General features: G+C 45.9%; 1 protein-coding gene across 3 annotated transcripts in view; it reads right to left on the bottom strand.

The window, feature by feature from the left end:
- The window catches only part of LOC140105828 (ovostatin-like), a 163,437-nt gene that overhangs the window by 95,419 nt on the left and 50,254 nt on the right, over window positions 1-17,764 (bottom strand). For all 3 annotated transcript variants that reach the window (XR_011850649.1, XR_011850650.1, XM_072129929.1), the window contains exons 2-4: window positions 5,134-5,317; window positions 3,106-3,262; window positions 2,823-2,875 (exon numbers count right to left, since the gene is read on the bottom strand). Coding sequence is in view for 1 of the 3 variants with exons in the window: in XM_072129929.1 (XP_071986030.1) it covers window positions 2,823-2,875; window positions 3,106-3,262; window positions 5,134-5,317 (394 nt within the window). In the remaining 2 variants the exon portion in view is untranslated. The remainder of the gene's footprint in view (window positions 1-2,822; window positions 2,876-3,105; window positions 3,263-5,133; window positions 5,318-17,764) is intronic.

Here is a 17,764-nt window from a genome sequence, read left to right as displayed (position 1 = left end):
CCCCTATGTACAAGAATATAACTACTATAATACTGCCCCTATGTACAGGAATATAACTACTATAATACTGCTCCCTATGGACAAGAATATAACTACTATAATACTGCCCCTATGTACAGGAATATAACTACTATAATACTGCCCCCTATGTACAAGAATATAACTACTATAATACTGCTCCTATGTACAAGAATATAACTACTATAATACTGCTCCTATGTACAAGAATATAACTACTATAATACTGCCCCCTATGTACAAGAATATAACTACTATAATACTGCCCCTATGTACAGGAATATAACTACTATAATACTGCTCCCTATGTACAAGAATATAACTACTATAATAATTCATCCCTATGTACTAGTATATAACTACTATAATACTGCTCCTATGTACAAGAATATAACTACTACAATACTGCTCCTATGTACAAGAATATAACTACTATAATACTGCTCCCTATGTACAAGAATATAACTACTATAATACTGCCCCCTATGTACAAGAATATAGCTACTATAATACTGCCCCCTATGTACAAGAATATAACTACTATAATACTGTCCCCTATGTACAGGAATATAACTACTAAAATACTGCCCCCTATGTACAAGAATATAACTACTATAATACTGCTCCTATGTACAAGAATATAACTACTATAATACTGCCCCCTATGTACAGGAATATAACTACCATAATACTGCCCCCTATGTTCAAGAATATAACTACTATAATACTGCTCCCTATGTACAAGAATATAACTACTATAATACTGCCCCCTATGTACAAGAATATAACTACTATTATACTGCCCCCTATGTACAAGAATATAGCTACTATAATACTGCCCCCTATGTACAAGAATATAACTACTATAATACTGCCCCCTATGTACAGGAATATAACTACTAAAATACTGCCCCCTATGTACAAGAATATAACTACTATAATACTGCTCCTATGTACAAGAATATAACTACTATAATACTGCCCCCTATGTACAGGAATATAACTACCATAATACTGCCCCCTATGTTCAAGAATATAACTACTATAATACTGCTCCCTATGTACAAGAATATAACTACTATAATACTGCCCCCTATGTACAAGAATATAACTACTATTATACTGCCCCCTATGTACAGGAATATAACTACTATAATACTGCTCCCTATGTACAAGAATATAACTACTATAATACTTCATCAATATGTACTAGTATATAACTACTATAATACTGCCCCCTATGTACAAGAATATAACTACTATAATACTGCCCCCTATGTACAAGAATATAACTACTATAATACTGCCCCCTATGTACAGGAATATAACTACTATAATACTGCCCCCTATGTACAAGAATATAACTACTATAATACTGCCCCCTATGTACAAGAATATAGCTACTATAATACTGCCCCCTATGTACAAGAATATAACTACTATAATACTGCCCCCTATGTACAGGAATATAACTACTATAATACTGCCCCCTAGGTACAAGAATATAACTACTATAATACTGCTCCTATGTACAAGAATATAACTACTATAATACTGCCCCCTATGTACAAGAATATAACTACTATAATACTGCTCCCTATGTACAAGAATATAACTACTATAATACTGCCCCCTATGTACAAGAATATAACTACTATAATACTGCCCCCTATGTACAAGAATATGACTACTATAATACTGCCCCCTATGTACAGGAATATAACTACCATAATACTGCCTTCTATGTACAGGAATATAGCTACTATAATACTGCCCCCTATGTACAGGAATATAACTACTATAACACTGCCTCCTATGTACAAGAATATAACTACTATAATACTGCCCCCTATGTACAAGACTATAACTACTATTATACTGCCCCCTATGCACAAGAATATATTTACTATAATACTGCCCCCTATTTACAAGAATATAACTACTATAATACTGCCCCCTATGTACAAGAATATAGCTACTATAATACTGCCCCCTATGTACAAGAATATAACTACTATAATACTGCTCCTATGTACAAGAATATAACTACTACAATACTGCTCCTATGTACAAGAATATAACTACTATAAAACTGCCCCCTATGTACAAGAATATAACTACTATAATACTGCCCACTATGTACAAGAATATAACTACTATAATACCGCCCCCTATGTACAAGAATATAATTAATATAATACTGCCCCTATGTACAGGAATATAACTACTATAATACTGCTCCCTATGTACAAGAATATAACTACTATAATACTTCATCCCTATGTACTAGTATATAACTACTATAATACTGCTCCTTTGTACAAGAATATAACTACTATAATACTGCCCCCTATGTACAAGAATATAACTACTATAATACTGCCCCCTATGTACAGGAATATAACTACTATAATACTGCCCCCTATGTACAAGAATATAGCTACTATAATACTGCCCCCTATGTACAAGAATATAACTACTATAATACTGCCCCCTATGTACAGGAATATAACTACCATAATACTGCCCCCTATGTACAAGAATATAACTACTATAATACTGCCCCCTATGTACAAGAATATAACTACTATAATACTGCCCCCTATGTACAGGAATATAACTACTATAATACTGCCCCCTATGTACAAGAATATAACTGCTATAATACTCCCCCCTATGTACAAGAATATAACTACTATAATACTCCCCCCTATGTACATTAATTAAAACATTAAAAGAACCCACATAAATGGAAGAATATTATGGGGGTGGAAAATTTTCATATCTCAGAACAATTTACTTACTGTTTCCTCCACAGGTTTTAGGTCATTATCCAATGCAATGAGATTGAGTTTCACTGTAAAATAAACATTCCTAATAAATACTGTTTAATAAAATATTTTTCTCTTTCTAAAAATTCTAAATATGTTTTGCTGATAATATTTAGCTCTTCTTGTCCATGGAAAGCACAATCTTCTAGTAGAGTAGTTGAGGGGTCATGAGGGAGGGGCAGCTCTAGGAGCCAATCAGCCTTGGCCTTATTATTTACAGATGACAAGTACCCTCTCTATGAGTCTGTGAACCTACCTTGCTGTCCGGGCTTGTATATGGACCTTTCTAACTGCATCATTGTGAATTTGCCATCAGGAGCCACCACTACGGCATTACGTGACGTATACCTGTAGTTGGTTCCGACTGCGCTCAACGACAGAAAGACTGGGGCAGGTTTTAGCAGAACCGGGACCTGACGAGAAAAATCAAGGTAAAAAAAAATAATAAAACATGAATGGAAATGTCTTCATGGGAGTAAAAAAACATTCTAAAAAATGTACAGTATTAATAACAATAATAATAATCTTTATTTATATAGCGCCATCAAATTCCGTGGTGCTTTACAAAACAACAGCATTCACCTGAATGAAGGAGCACAAGTCAATGGAGCCGAGAAATTCCATAAATGGATTCAAATGATATGTGAGTGCTAATGTGGCGATTTCTTTTGGTCAACATTCACTTATTCTTGGATTATTTACATATTTTTCTTTAGAACTTATTTTTTAGCATAATACAAAACAGCTGTCAGGCTCCAGGGGTAGTGCACCCACTGGACCACGGTGGGCGAAGACACAAGCCGACATCTGGGACCGGAGTCTTTCTGCGGCTTGCCACCACCAGGTCGTTCCGCAGGTGCGACTTCGTCCGTGGTGGCAGCCAAGGCAAAGTACAGAGTCGGTAGGCAAGTTTGTGGTCGGGGACAGGCAGGAGGTCAAGACAGGTGGCAGAGGTTCAGGGTCAGATGCAAAGCAGAAGGTCAAGGCTGGGAGTGGAACGGCGGAAATGGGATCAACGGCACAGAGCATGAAGATCCGGCAGGGAATGCTGGAAGAAGCCGGCATTTAGCCATTTCCTAAAAGGACCAGCACCAATCAGAGGTGCACTGGCCCTTTAAATCTTCTTAAGCCGGAGCGTGCGTGCCCTAGGAGATGGGAACATGCTCGCACAGCCCCCGGACGGAAGTCAGGAATGATTAGAGGTGAGTGTGGGGTGCAGGGGCACACGGAGGATCATGGGTGAGGCCGCAACCCAAGACGTGGATCGTGGGAGCACCCATGACAACAGCTCTATGTAAGGTGGGTGCCTAAATTATGGCAGCTTGTGTACATGTATACTCACAGCTTGGATATAGTTGCTCAGCTCCATGTATGTTGCACACATAGGGGGCCATTTACTAAGGACCCGATTCGCGTTTTCCCGACGTGTTACCCGAATATTTCCGATTTGCGCCGATTTCCCGGGGGGCGTGGCCGAACGAAAACCCGACGTATTCGGAAGAACCGCCGCATTTAAAAATGGAAAATGTGTCGCTTGGGACGCTCTTACCTTCACTTGGTCCGGCTTGGAGAAATTTAGGGCATTCGGATGCTTTTCAGCGCAGCAGCGCCACCTGGTGGAAGGCAGAGGAACTACCTTAGTGAATCCCGGCTGGACCCGAATCCACCGCAGAGAAGGCGCTGCGGGATCGCGAATGGGCCGGGTAAGTAAATCTGCCCCATAATGTATTATTAATAGTGATGAGCGGACCCAGACCACAATGTTCAGTCAGAGGTCCGAGTTTGGTTCACCACCCCCCGCCGGTAACACACGTCACTGGCATGTGTTACTGGTAGATGATCAGAACTATTTAAAAGGTTAACACCCGTGATTGGTTCGACTGAAACCACCATACCCAAACTGCACTGATGGGTTCGCTCATCACTAATTACAAGCGATAATACAACAGTTATATCCGGTGACATTTGCTCTGATTGTAGTGAGAGTGAAGTAAAAGGAAAATTATGCAACCCTTGCTGCTGCACATTTCTCCGTAGCCTCAGTTACTTCACTATAGTCTGATCTAATGCCACATCCGACTTTCAAAAGTCAATGAGCTCCTAAAGGAAGGAGGAGAAACAAATGGCAGCTTGTGTCATAAATCTCAGTGCACTGAGTAAGGTTCAAGGTTTTACAAGGCTGCCAAAATTGACTTTAATTTGAAGGAACTCAAAGTTCTAGCTAATGGGCCTAGTCACATCTCCAACTACTCTGACCACTGCATCTGTAGACCTGAGAACTCACCTGGAATTCAGGGCACTTGAAGGTGTCCACAGGTGGGATTTGCTCTTTGAGGATTGTATGGTTCACACCGCTGACCTCAAGGATGATCTCAACATTGATAGGTTCAGTATGACGCTTCACATCTAAGCATCCCTTTCCCATGGTCCCGCTCCTCAGCAGAACAGGAATGGTGAAGGAACACTGTCTGCAAAGAAACAAGACACGTAATTAGGAATAAGATGGATAACAATCAAAGTCACAAGGCGCCCCCAAAGGGTCAATATGAAAAGTAGACCATCTGAAAAGTTGCTTCGCGAAGAAGTACAGAGCCAAACGACTGATGGCAAGAGAAGTCAATGAATGAATTAGTGTTAGTTCAGTGACAAAACCGCAGGCATGGAGTGGTAGAGCCTTAGAGTGGTATGTGACCACCAAAAAGTCTTTGTAGGATGTAATAGATGGAGATATTGAAGTGAGACACCTCTAAGGTTTGGCTTGTGTGGTGAGTGTTACCGCCCGTTCCCATACCGTTTTGATAGCCCCTAGGTGCATAGCCGTTGGGCTAATGACTACGTGGCTAGCAGTCTGAATACAATAACAGGTGCTTGGCCCCTTTAATTGGAGGTTGTTCTTCCCTCTCTCCATTTATCAGAGGGATGTGCTGGGGGCGTGGCTAGTAAGAGGTGGGCGGTACAAGAGGTGGGCACATGCTGACATACTATGAACAGCAGAGACTCACCCTCATTTTCATATCTTTTTTTATATCTTTTTTGTGTAGTTTTTGTCACAGCGGGCGGTTTTTTAGGGGTAACACTGCTCTACATGCCCTTACACATGGCAGGCATACAGGGGGGTATCTGGTGTTATGTAAAGTGGAATGGTTAAAAGTGTGTATATATTCAAACAAAGAAATGGTTAAATTATCAATGGTTCCAATAAAGCTGTGGCCGACCCCGAGTCAACCCACTATTGAGAATGGTTAAGCAATGGTTTCTGTGTGGTTATTTATATTTGGGGTATGCGGTATTACAGGGGCCAATCCGGCTCCGGGTTAGGAAGTGTTTATTATTGGAGCAGTCTCGGTGGAGGTTACCTTGGGTATTGTCGAAGTAAGGCCTTGAAATAATCCCTGTGTCAGGCCGCCCTGCAGTCCACACTTAGAGTATCTAAACCAGTCGGTGTGACTGGGATGATGTATTGGAGAAGATTAGAGATGAGCGAACATACTCGTCCGAGCTTGATGCTCGTTCGAGCATTAGCGTACTCGAAACTGCTCGTTGCTCGGACGAATACTTCGCCCGCTCGAGAAAATGGCAGCTCCCGCCGTTTTGCTTTTTGGCGGCCAGAAACAGAGCCAATCACAAGCCAGGAGACTCTGCACTCCACCCAGCATGACGTGGTACCCTTACACGTCGATAGCAGTGGTTGGCTGGCCAGATCAGGTGACCCTGGAATAGACTAGCCCCTGCCTGCGCTGCTCGGATCATTCTGTGTCTGGATGCCGCTAGGGAGAGAGCTGCTGCTGGTCAGGGAAAGCGTTAGGGTGTTCTATTAGCTTACTGTTAGGCAGGAGTGATTCTCCAACAACCCAACAGCCCTTCTTAGGGCTACAATAACGTTATACTTTTTTTTTTTTATTTGCAGCTAGTACCATATTGTGAGGAATTTGCAGGGGGACTTGCTACCGTTGTGTTTAGCTCTTAGTGACACACATATCCACCTCAAACACCAAAGTGGGAAAATTTATTAGGGGTTGGATTTCAATTAGGCACAGTCTGCCATTTCCTTTTTATTTTACGTTTATTTTTTCATAACTCAGCGTCATCTCATCAGTGTGCTTTCATACTTGGCTAGAAAATAGCCAAAGGAGAATCCAAACGGCTTACTTACGCCTACAATAGCGTTATATATATTTTATTTCTGGTTGATCTGCTGGTGGCTGTCCTTGCTGCAGTGCATCTACTAGCAAATTGTCAGGAATTTGGAGTGAGACTTGCGACCGCTGTGTTTAGCGCTTAGTGACGCACATATCCATCGCAAAGACCGAAGTGGGAAAATTTATTAGGGGTTGGATTTCAATTAGGCACAGTCTGCCAGTTTCTTTTTATTTTACGTTTATTTTTTCATAACTCAGCGTCATCTCATCAGTGTGCTTTCATACTTGGCTAGAAAATAGCCATAGCAATAGGATAGCATTGTTTGGTTTTAAAAACTAAAAAACACAAAAAAAACCTAAAAAATACAAAAAAAACAAAAAAAAGTTAAAAACAAAATTAAAGTTATATAACTTTCATTTTCAAAATGTTTAACCCGAGGGCTAGGGGTAGAGGACGAGGACGAGGGCGGGGACGTGGGCGTCCATCTACTGCAGGGGTCAGAGGCCGTGGTCCTGGGCGGGGTGAGACACCACCTGCTGATGAGGGAGCAGGGGAACGCCGCAGAGCTACACTCCCTAGGTTCATCATGTCTGAAGTTACTGGGACTCGTGGTAGAGCACTGTTGAGGCCAGAACAGTGCGAACAGGTGATGTCGTGGATTGCCGACAATGCTTCGAGCAATTTGTCCACCAGTCAGTCTTCCACGCAGTCCACCCATGTCACCGAAATCGGCACTCCTCCAGCTCCTGCACCTCAGCCTCCTCCCCCCCAGTCTGCCCCCTCCCAGGAAAATTTGGCATTTGAACCGGCATACTCTGAGGAACTGTTTTCTGGACCCTTCCCACAGTCACAAACCACTTGTCCGGTTGCTGCTGAGCAATTTTCCGATGCCCAGGTTTTCCACCAGTCGCAGTCTGTGGGTGATGATGACCTTCTTGACGTAGTGGAAGAAGTGTGTAAAGAGGTGTCCGACGATGAGGAGACACGGTTGTCAGACAGTGGGGAAGTTGTTGTCAGGGCAGGAAGTCCGAGGGGAGAGCAGACTGAGGGATCGGAGGATGATGAGGTGACAGACCCAAGCTGGGTTGAGAGGCCGGGTGAACACAGTGCTTCTGAGACGGAGGCGAGTCCTATAGCAGAACAGGTTGGAAGAGGCAGTGGTGGGGCCAGACGGAGAGGCAGGGCCAGAGCAGGTGCATCAGTGCCAAATGTGTCACGTAGTGAAGCTCCCGTGGCGAGGGCTCCCGCGGCGAGGGCTAGATTTTCAGAAGTCTGGAGGTTCTTTAAGGAAACACCGGATGACCGACGGACTGTGGTGTGCAACATTTGCCAAACCAGGATCAGCAGGGGTTCCACCACTACTAGCTTAACTACCACCAGTATGCGCAGGCATATGAATGCTAAACACCCGAATCAGTGGCACCAAGCCCGTTCACCTCCGGCCGTGCACACCACTGCTCCTTCCCCTGTGTCAGCTGATAGTCAGCCCCCTGCCCAGGACCCTGGCACAAAAACCCCATCGTCGCCTCCACGATCCTCCACAGCATCCACCAGCGTTCAGCTCTCCATACCCCAGACGCTGGAGCAGAAAAGAAAATATAGTGCAACCCACCCGCACGCCCAAGCCCTTAATGTCCACATCTCCAGATTGCTTAGCCTGGAGATGCTGCCCTATAGGCTAGTAGAGACCGAGGCCTTTCGCAACCTCATGGCGGCGGCCGCCCCTCGGTATTCGGTCCCCAGCCGCCACTACTTTTCCCGATGTGCCGTCCCAGCCCTGCACCAGCACGTGTCCGACAACATCATCCGTGCCCTGACCAACGCCGTTTCTGACAAGGTCCACCTGACCACGGACACGTGGACGAGTGCTGCCGGGCAGGGCCACTATATATCGCTGACGGCACATTGGGTTAACTTGGTGGAGGCTGGGACCGAGTCTGACCCTGCGGCTGGTCATATACTGCCGACGCCGAGGATTGCGGGGCCTACCTCGGTCCAGGTCTCAAAGGCCGACTATGCCTCCTCCTCCTCCCACCCCTCCTCCACCTCCTCCTCCGAACTACCATCTGTGGGCATGGCGCCATCAGTCGCTAGCTCTAGGCACAGCAGCAGTGCCGTCGCTAAGCGACAGCAGGCGGTGCTCAAACTGCTGAGCCTAGGCGATAAAAGGCACACCGCCCAAGAACTATTACAGGGCATCACGGCACAGACTGATCTGTGGCTGGCACCGCTGAACCTGAAGCCAGGCATGGTTGTGTGTGACAACGGCCGTAACCTGGTGGCGGCTCTGCAACTCGGCAGACTGACACATGTGCCATGCCTGGCCCATGTGTTAAATCTGATAGTTCAGCGTTTCCTCAAGACATACCCCAATCTGTCAGATTTGCTCACGAAGGTGCGCCGCATCTGTGCGCATTTCAGGAAGTCCAGCACAGATGCTGCCACTCTCAGGGCAGCGCAGCGCCGCCTCCAACTGCCCGCTCACCGACTGTTGTGCGACGTGCCCACGAGGTGGAATTCAACATTAACCATGTTATCCAGAGTTTACCAGCAGCGCAGAGCGATTGTAGACTGCCAGATGTCAACTTCCACCAGAACTGGTAGTCAGGTCAGTCAGCTTCCTCAAGTCTACGATGAGGAGTGTCTGATATCTGTCAGGTGCTGAGTAACTTTGAGGAGTCAACACAGATGGTCAGTGGCGATGCCGCCATCATCAGCCTCACCATCCCGCTGCTTGGCCTGTTGAAAAACTCTCTGATCAGCATGAAGTCGGAAGCTTTGCGCTCGTCACAAGAGACGGGGGAAGAAGATTCCCTTGTTGATAGCCAAAGCACCCTCAGGTCTGTTTCTCAGCGCATATCGGAGGAGGTGGAGGAGGATGAGGAGGAAGAGGAGGAGAATGTTGGCGAGACACAAGAGGGGAGCATTGCTCAGACCTTCACTGTTCAGCGTGTATGGGCAGAAGAAGAGGAGTTGGAAGAGTTGGAGGAGGAGGAAATGGGCAGTCAGGCCAGTGAGGGGAGTGAATTCTTGCGCGTTGGGACTCTGGCGCATATGGCTGATTTCATGCTAGGCTGCCTATCCCGTGACCCTCGCGTTCAAAGAATTTATTCCAGCTCCGATTACTGGGTATTCACTCTCCTGGAGCCACGGTACAAGCAAAATCTTTCCACTCTCATCCCTGGAGAGGAAAGGAGTGTGAGAATGCATGAATACCAGCAGGCCCTGGTGCACAAGCTGAAACAGTATTTCCCTTCTGACAGCGCTAGCGGCAGAGTGCGTAGTTCTGCGGGACAAGTAGCGAGGGAGAGTAGGCGAGCAGGCAGCTTGTCCAGCACTGGCAAGGGTACGCTTTACAAGGCTTTTGCCAGCTTTATGTCACCCCAGCAAGACACTGTCACCTGTCCCCAGTCTCGGCAGAGTAGGGCTGATCTTTACAGAAAGATGGTGAGGGAGTACATAGCTGACCATACCATCGTCCTAAATGATCACACAGCTCCCTACAACTACTGGGTTTCAAAGCTGGACATGTGGCACGAACTGGCGCTGTACGCCTTGGAGGTTCTTGCCTGCCCTGCCGCTAGCGTCTTGTCCGAGCGGGTTTTCAGTGCAGCTGGTGGCATCATCACCGATAAGCGTACACGCATGTCGACTGACAGCGCTGACAGGCTGACGCTTATTAAGATGAATAAAGCCTGGATTTCTCATAATTTCCAATCTCCACCAGGTGAAGGAAGCTCAACCTGAATAATTTATGCACTCCTCCTCCTCCTCATTTTCCTCCTTCTCCTCCTCTTTGTACACTAAAGCAGAGGAAACTGGCTATTTTTTGACAGGGCCCACTGGCTCTAGCTATAGTACTTTATGCATTTAATTTTTCTGGAGGGCCACCTACCCGGTCCTCTGTTTTAAACAATTTTTGGGAGTGCCACATACAGACACTCAATCTATTCAATTTTTCTGGAGGGCCACCTACCTGCTCCTCTGGTTTGAAAACTTTTTTGGACTGCCACATACAGGCACTCAATCTATTTCATTTTTCTGGAGGGCCACCTACCTGCTCCTCTGGTTTGAAAACTTTTTTGGACTGCCACATACAGGCACTCAATCTATTTCATTTTTCTGGAGGGCCACCTAACTGCTCCTCTGGTTTGAAAACTTTTTTGGACTGCCACATACAGGCACTCAATCTATTTCATTTTTCTGGAGGGCCACCTACCTGCTCCTCTGGTTTGAAAACCTTTTTGGACTGCCACATACAGGCACTCAATCTATTCCATTTTTCTGGAGGGCCACCTACCTGCTCCTCTGGTTTGAAAACTTTTTTGGACTGCCACATACAGGCACTCAATCTATTTCATTTTTCTGGAGGGCCACCTACCTGCTCCTCTGGTTTGAAAACTTTTTTGGACTGCCACATACAGGCACTCAATCTATTCCATTTTTCTGGAGGGCCACCTACCTGCTCCTCTGGTTTGAAAACTTTTTTGGACTGCCACATACAGGCACTCAATCTATTCCATTTTTCTGGAGGGCCACCTACCTGCTCCTCTGGTTTGAAAACTTTTTTGGACTGCCACATACAGGCACTCAATCTATTTCATTTTTCTGGAGGGCCACCTACCTGCTCCTCTGGTTTAAAAACTTTTTTGGACTGCCACATACAGGCACTCAATCTATTCCATTTTTCTGGAGGGCCACCTACCTGCTCCTCTGGTTTGAAAACTTTTTTGGACTGCCACATACAGGCACTCAATCTATTTCATTTTTCTGGAGGGCCACCTACCTGCTCCTCTGGTTTGATAACCTTTTTGGACTGCCACATACAGGCACTCAATCTATTCCATTTTTCTGGAGGGCCACCTACCTGCTCCTCTGGTTTGAAAACTTTTTTGGACTGCCACATACAGGCACTATCCAAATTAAATTGTCTCCATAGCAGCCTCCACACGTTGTCTCCATTGCTACCTCCAAAAGTCGTCCATATAGCTGCCTCCATACATCGTCCCCTTATCAAACAAGGTGTGTCAGGCAAAAATTTGGGTTGTTTTCATGGATTCCACATCAAAGTTGTTAACTTTGTCGCCACCCTGCTGTGTTATCCACAAAATATACTGGCAAACTTTTATGATTAACCGATATTATTTCAGCGCTTCTTGCGCATCTGTTTACATTCCCCTCACCCGCCATATCCCAAACTTATAAGAACGCTACTACACTTGATCTTATACAAAAGGTTCTTAGAAGTGCTGTTTGGGGAGTAGCCTAGAGACAGGGGCTTGGATTGGCGAAAGCTCGCCTGGCAGCGGAGCGCCAGCTCCATGCCAAGATCCAACTAACATAGTTTTAACTGCAGCACCTTTAATCTACTACTAGTTCACTGCCTCCATACATGGTCCCCTTATCAAACGAGCTGTGTCAGGCAGAATTTTGGGTTGTTTTCATGGCTTCCACATCAAACTTGTTAACTTTGTTGCCACCCTGCTGTGTAATCCCCAAAATATACTGGCAAACTTTTATCATTTACCGATATTATTTCAGCGCTTCTTGCGCATCTGTTTACATTCCCCTCACCCGCCATATCCCAAACTTATAAGAACGCTACTACACTTGATCTTATACAAAAGGTTCTTAGAAGTGCTGTTTGGGGAGTAGCCTAGAGACAGGGGCTTGGATTGGCGAAAGCTCGCCTGGCAGCGGAGCGCCAGCTCCATGCCAAGATCCAACTAACATAGTTTTAACTGCAGCACCTTTAATCTACTACTAGTTCACTGCCTCCATACATGGTCCCCTTATCAAACGAGCTGTGTCAGGCAGAATTTTGGGTTGTTTTCATGGCTTCCATGTTAACTTTGTCGCCACCCTGCTGTGTAATCCACAAAATATACTGGCAAACTTTTATCATGTACCGATATTATTTGAGCGCTTCTTGCTCACCTCCTTTGGTTTCTCTCTGCCACCCATTGGTTTGAAGCCTGAGTCCATTTAGGGTATGTCGCCATGACACTCTCTAGCCTGCTGCCGCTGCCTCTGCATGCCGTCCCCTATAGTGTCAGGGTCAATTATTGGATGTTTTAGATGCTATCTAGCTTCATTCTGTCACTCTGTCATGGCCATGCTGTTGCCCATAATTTTGGCATAATGGTGCGATTAAGCAGCCTCAGAGGCATCCATGCATGCGGCCCCTGCTGTTTCCTGTCCATTTCCGTGGTGTTTCCATCCTTTTCTGAGGTTCCCAGGTGTTTGGCCAAGCTTCCCTGTGCAGAGCCTTGGTCCCCTTGAAAAATGCTCGAGTCTCCCATTGACTTCAATGGGGCTCGTTATTCGAGACGAGCACTCGAGCATCGGGAAAAGTTCGTCTCGAATAACGAGTACCCGAGCATTTTAGTGCTCGCTCATCTCTAGAGAAGATGCTATGGTCCACAAATATATACATATAGTAGATATTTATTTAGAAGATTATGGGGCAGATTTACCTACCCGGTCCATTCGCGATCCAGCGGGGCGTTCTCTGCAGTGGATTCGGGTCCGGCGGGATTCACTAAGGCAGTTCCTCCAACGTCCACCAGGTGTCGCTGCTGCGCTGAAGTTCCCCGAGGCCTGCCGGAATGCACTGAAGTTCACCGGCCTATTCCTGTTGAAGGTAAGTGGCGCGACCTTTTTGTCCCTTTTGTCCCGCGACCGGATTGTGGCGCATCGGCCCCGGCGTGGCCGTACAAAAACCCGGTGGATTCGGAAAAACCCGCCGCATTTTAAAACAAAAGTGTTGCTTGTCCCGCGCTTACCTGCACCCGGTCTGGCATGGTGAACTTCAGTGAACTCCGACGAACTTCAGAGCAGCAGTGACACCTTGTGGACATCGGGCGCTCTACCTTAGTGAATCGCCGGAAGACACGAATCCTCCAATGAGAACACACCGCTGGATCGTGAATGGACCGGGTAAGTAAATCTGCCCCAGTGTATCTAAGATTCCTCCTTACTGATGCCCAAACTGGTTTCTCTCACCGGTCTCCCCTGACACGCCTGAGCCGGCTGTCAACTACATCAGGACTACACCAGGAGGTAGCAGCCTTGAGTACTCAATGCATCAAAGTCCACATCCCTACATAAGGGGTCAGTGGGAACATACCAATAAGTACACCAGGATCACACTCTTAGGATTGAGCCAAGTCCATAACACATCACTTATATACACTATAACTATGCTCCTCGGGGGCGGTTCTCAAAAAAAAAAAATTCAATTCTCCTCTTGGCCCAAGGAATCCCAGGACAAACTTAAAGTTAAGCCAAAATTCATAAATCTAGAATTTACTCTCAGAGACAATAGCCATCAGGATCACATTGCATCCCGTATAGTCATCTAATTCATATAGATAGATAGGAGATAGATAGATAGATAGATAGATATGAGATAGATAGATAGATAGGAGATAGATAGATAGATAGATAGATAGATAGATAGATAGGAGATAGATAGATAGATAGATAGATAGATAGATAGATAGATAGGAGATAGATAGATAGATAGATAGATAGATAGATAGCTTTATTGTTGAAAAAACACCTGTTCCTGGTGATGTGATGTCACACAGGTGCACGGCTCAATATATCCCTGCTCATATGATGTCACACAGGTGCACGGCTCAATATATCCCTGTTCATGTGATGTCACACAGGTGCACGTCTTGTTATACCCCTAGTCATGTGATGTCACACAGGTGCACGGCTCATTATATCCCTTGTCATGTGATGCCACACAGGAGCATGATATAACGAGTCGTGCACCTGCACGACACCACATGACCAGGGATATAACGAGCTGTGCACCTGTGTGACATCACATGACCGGTTTCTATCCACAGGAAGTAAACTATGAAGCTTCCTGTTGAATAGCAACAATCAGATCTAGAAAACCACGAGGAATTGATACAGGAAGTATAAAGGAAAATTGTGCAACTTTGTATTATACAAACAATATTGATTATTTGCTGAAAGTGGACGACCCCTTTAAACCCTTAGTGGCCAGAAATAATAATATGACACTGAAAATTATAACATTGACAGTAAATGAGGAAATCTATGGACAATGTTTCTGGATAATATTTTATCTTGGGACATAATGGTTTCTATTCAGGTAAATCTCACATTCTCTCCTGCTCCCTGGCAGGTTATAAGATCCTCCTTTCATCAGCCATTGCTTCCCTCCGCTCAGCCCCCAGCAGGGACAATACTAACCCATTCACTGCCTACACCACGTGAAGCTGTGTTACTATCCCCCCCCCCCCCCCCCAAACCAATCTATGAGAAGGACAAAATGGAGCGAAAACCCCCAGAAATACAAGTAATCATGGCTGGAGAACCTCCCGTGGTGCCTACAAGGAGAGACTGGGATGGCAACCTGGTGCCTACAAGGAGATACTGGGATGGCAACCTGGTGCCTACAAGGAGATACTGGGATGGCAACCTGGTGCCTACAAGGAGAAACTGGGATGGCAACCTGGTGCCTACAAGGAGATACTGGGATGGCAACCTGGTGCCTACAAGGAGATACTAGGATGGCAACCTGGTGCCTACAAGGAGAGACTGGGATGGCAACCTGGTGCCTACAAGGAGAGACTGGGATGGCAACCTGGTGCCTACTAGGAGATACTGGGATGGCAACCTGGTGCCTACAAGGAGATACTAGGATGGCAACCTGGTGCCTACAAGGAGAGACTGGGATGGCAACCTGGTGCCTACAAGGAGAGACTGGGATGGCAACCTGGTGCCTACAAGGAGATACTGGGATGGCAACCTGGTGCCTACAAGGAGATACTGGGATGGCAACCTGGTGCCTACAAGGAGAGACTGGGATGGCAACCTGGTGCCTACAAGGAGAGACTGGGATGGCAACCTGGTGCCTACAAGGAGAGACTCGGATGGAAACCTAGTGCCTACTAGGAGATACTGGGATGGCAACCTGGTGCCTACAAGGAGAGACTGGGATGACAACCTGGTGCCTACTAGGAGATACTGGGATGGCAACCTGGTGCCTACAAGGAGATACTGGGATGGCAACCTGGTGCCCACAAGGAGATACTAGGATGGCAACCCGGTGCCTACAAAGAGATACTAGGATGGCAACCTGGTGCCTACAAGGAGATACTGGGTTGGCAACCTGGTGCCTACAAGGAGATACTGGGATGGCAACCATAGTATTAGGGCTCATTCACACGGCCGTCTGCGGGGACGTACATGTGTGGCACCGATCCGGGCCGCACACCGCAAAAAGATAGAGCATGCTCTATCTTTTGGCGTGTGTGCGGCCGTGCGCCGCTATTCTCTATGGAGGGAGGAGGTGTCACCTCCTCCTCCTCTCCAGCACATGGCGGTATGTCCGCACGGCGGGCATACCGCTGTGTGAATGTACCCTTAGTAGGGATGTGGAGATTTATATTAAGCGAAGTACCTGTTGAAAGTGAAGAAGATAAAACCTTCTGCAAACACATCATTCACACATCTACATTGTGAGCCACATTTATGAGGAGTGAAGAACATTCACTGTGAGCTTCTAAGGATCCTACTCCACAAGGAAGTAGTAAAGAAGTGCATCCTACGAGTAACCACAAGCCTTTGAAAGAAATGCTAAAACATATTTTACAGTAGTAAGTAGTCCTATGTCAATGATGAGATCCTGGGCACCTGAAGAACCTTGGATTATTAGAGAACTTATTATTATTATTCCATTTGAATAATTTTATTCTGAGAGAGGAATAACTTAATCTTTAAGAATCGAAGAACGTTCTCCAAGGAACCATTGTAGGAAGTGACTTTCTCAATGAGTAGTGAAGAACCTTATCCTAGGACTTTTGATGAACCTCACTGAGTTATGAAGAACCTTAAGGATCATGAGTACTGAAGCATTTTGGCTTCTGACTAGCAAAGAACCCCATGAATGACAGAGAAGTGAAGGACCTTATCCCATGCAAAGTAATAAACTTTATCCTCTGAGCTGTGTGATACTTCCTGTAAAGCTTGTCCTGTGTGATACCAACTGCAGACCCCGTCCTATCTAAAACTGCCTAAAGAGCTCGGCCCTATATGATGCTGCCTATAAAGCTCGTCCTGCGGGATGCTGCCTATAAAGCTCGTCCTGTATGATGCTGCCTATAAAGCTCGTCCTGTATGATGCTGCCTATAAAGCTCGTCCTGTGTGATGCTGCCTAAAGAGCTCGGCCCTATGTGATGCTGCCTATAAAGCTCGTCCTGTGTGATGCTGCCTATAAAGCTCGTCCTGTGTGATGCTGCCTATAAAGCTCGTCCTGTGTGATGCTGCCTATAACGCTCGTCCTGTGTGATGCTGCCTATAAAGCTTGTCCTGTGTGATACTGCCTATAACGCTCGTCCTGTGGGATGCTGCCTATAAAGCTCGTCCTGTGTGATGCTGCCTATAACGCTCATCCTGTGTGATGCTGCCTATAGCGCTCGTCCTGTGTGATGCTGCCTATAAAACTTGTCCTGTGTGATGCTGCCTATAAAACCTGTCCTGTGTGATGCTGCCTATAACGCTCATCCTGTGTGATGCTGCCTATAGCGCTCGTCCTGTGTGATGCTGCCTATAAAGCTCGTCCTGTGTGATGCTGCCTATAGCGCTCGTCCTGTGTGATGCTGCCTATAAAGCTCGTCCTGTATGATGCTGCCTATAAAGCTTGTCCTGTGGGATGCTGCCTATAACGCTCGTCCTGGTGGATGCTGCCTATAACGCTCGTCCTGGTGGATGCTGCCTATAACGCTCG

Source organism: Engystomops pustulosus, chromosome 11 (genome assembly GCF_040894005.1).
Source record: "Engystomops pustulosus chromosome 11, aEngPut4.maternal, whole genome shotgun sequence".
Taxonomy (NCBI): domain Eukaryota; kingdom Metazoa; phylum Chordata; class Amphibia; order Anura; family Leptodactylidae; genus Engystomops; species Engystomops pustulosus.
This window is presented reverse-complemented; position numbering and strand designations above follow the sequence as displayed.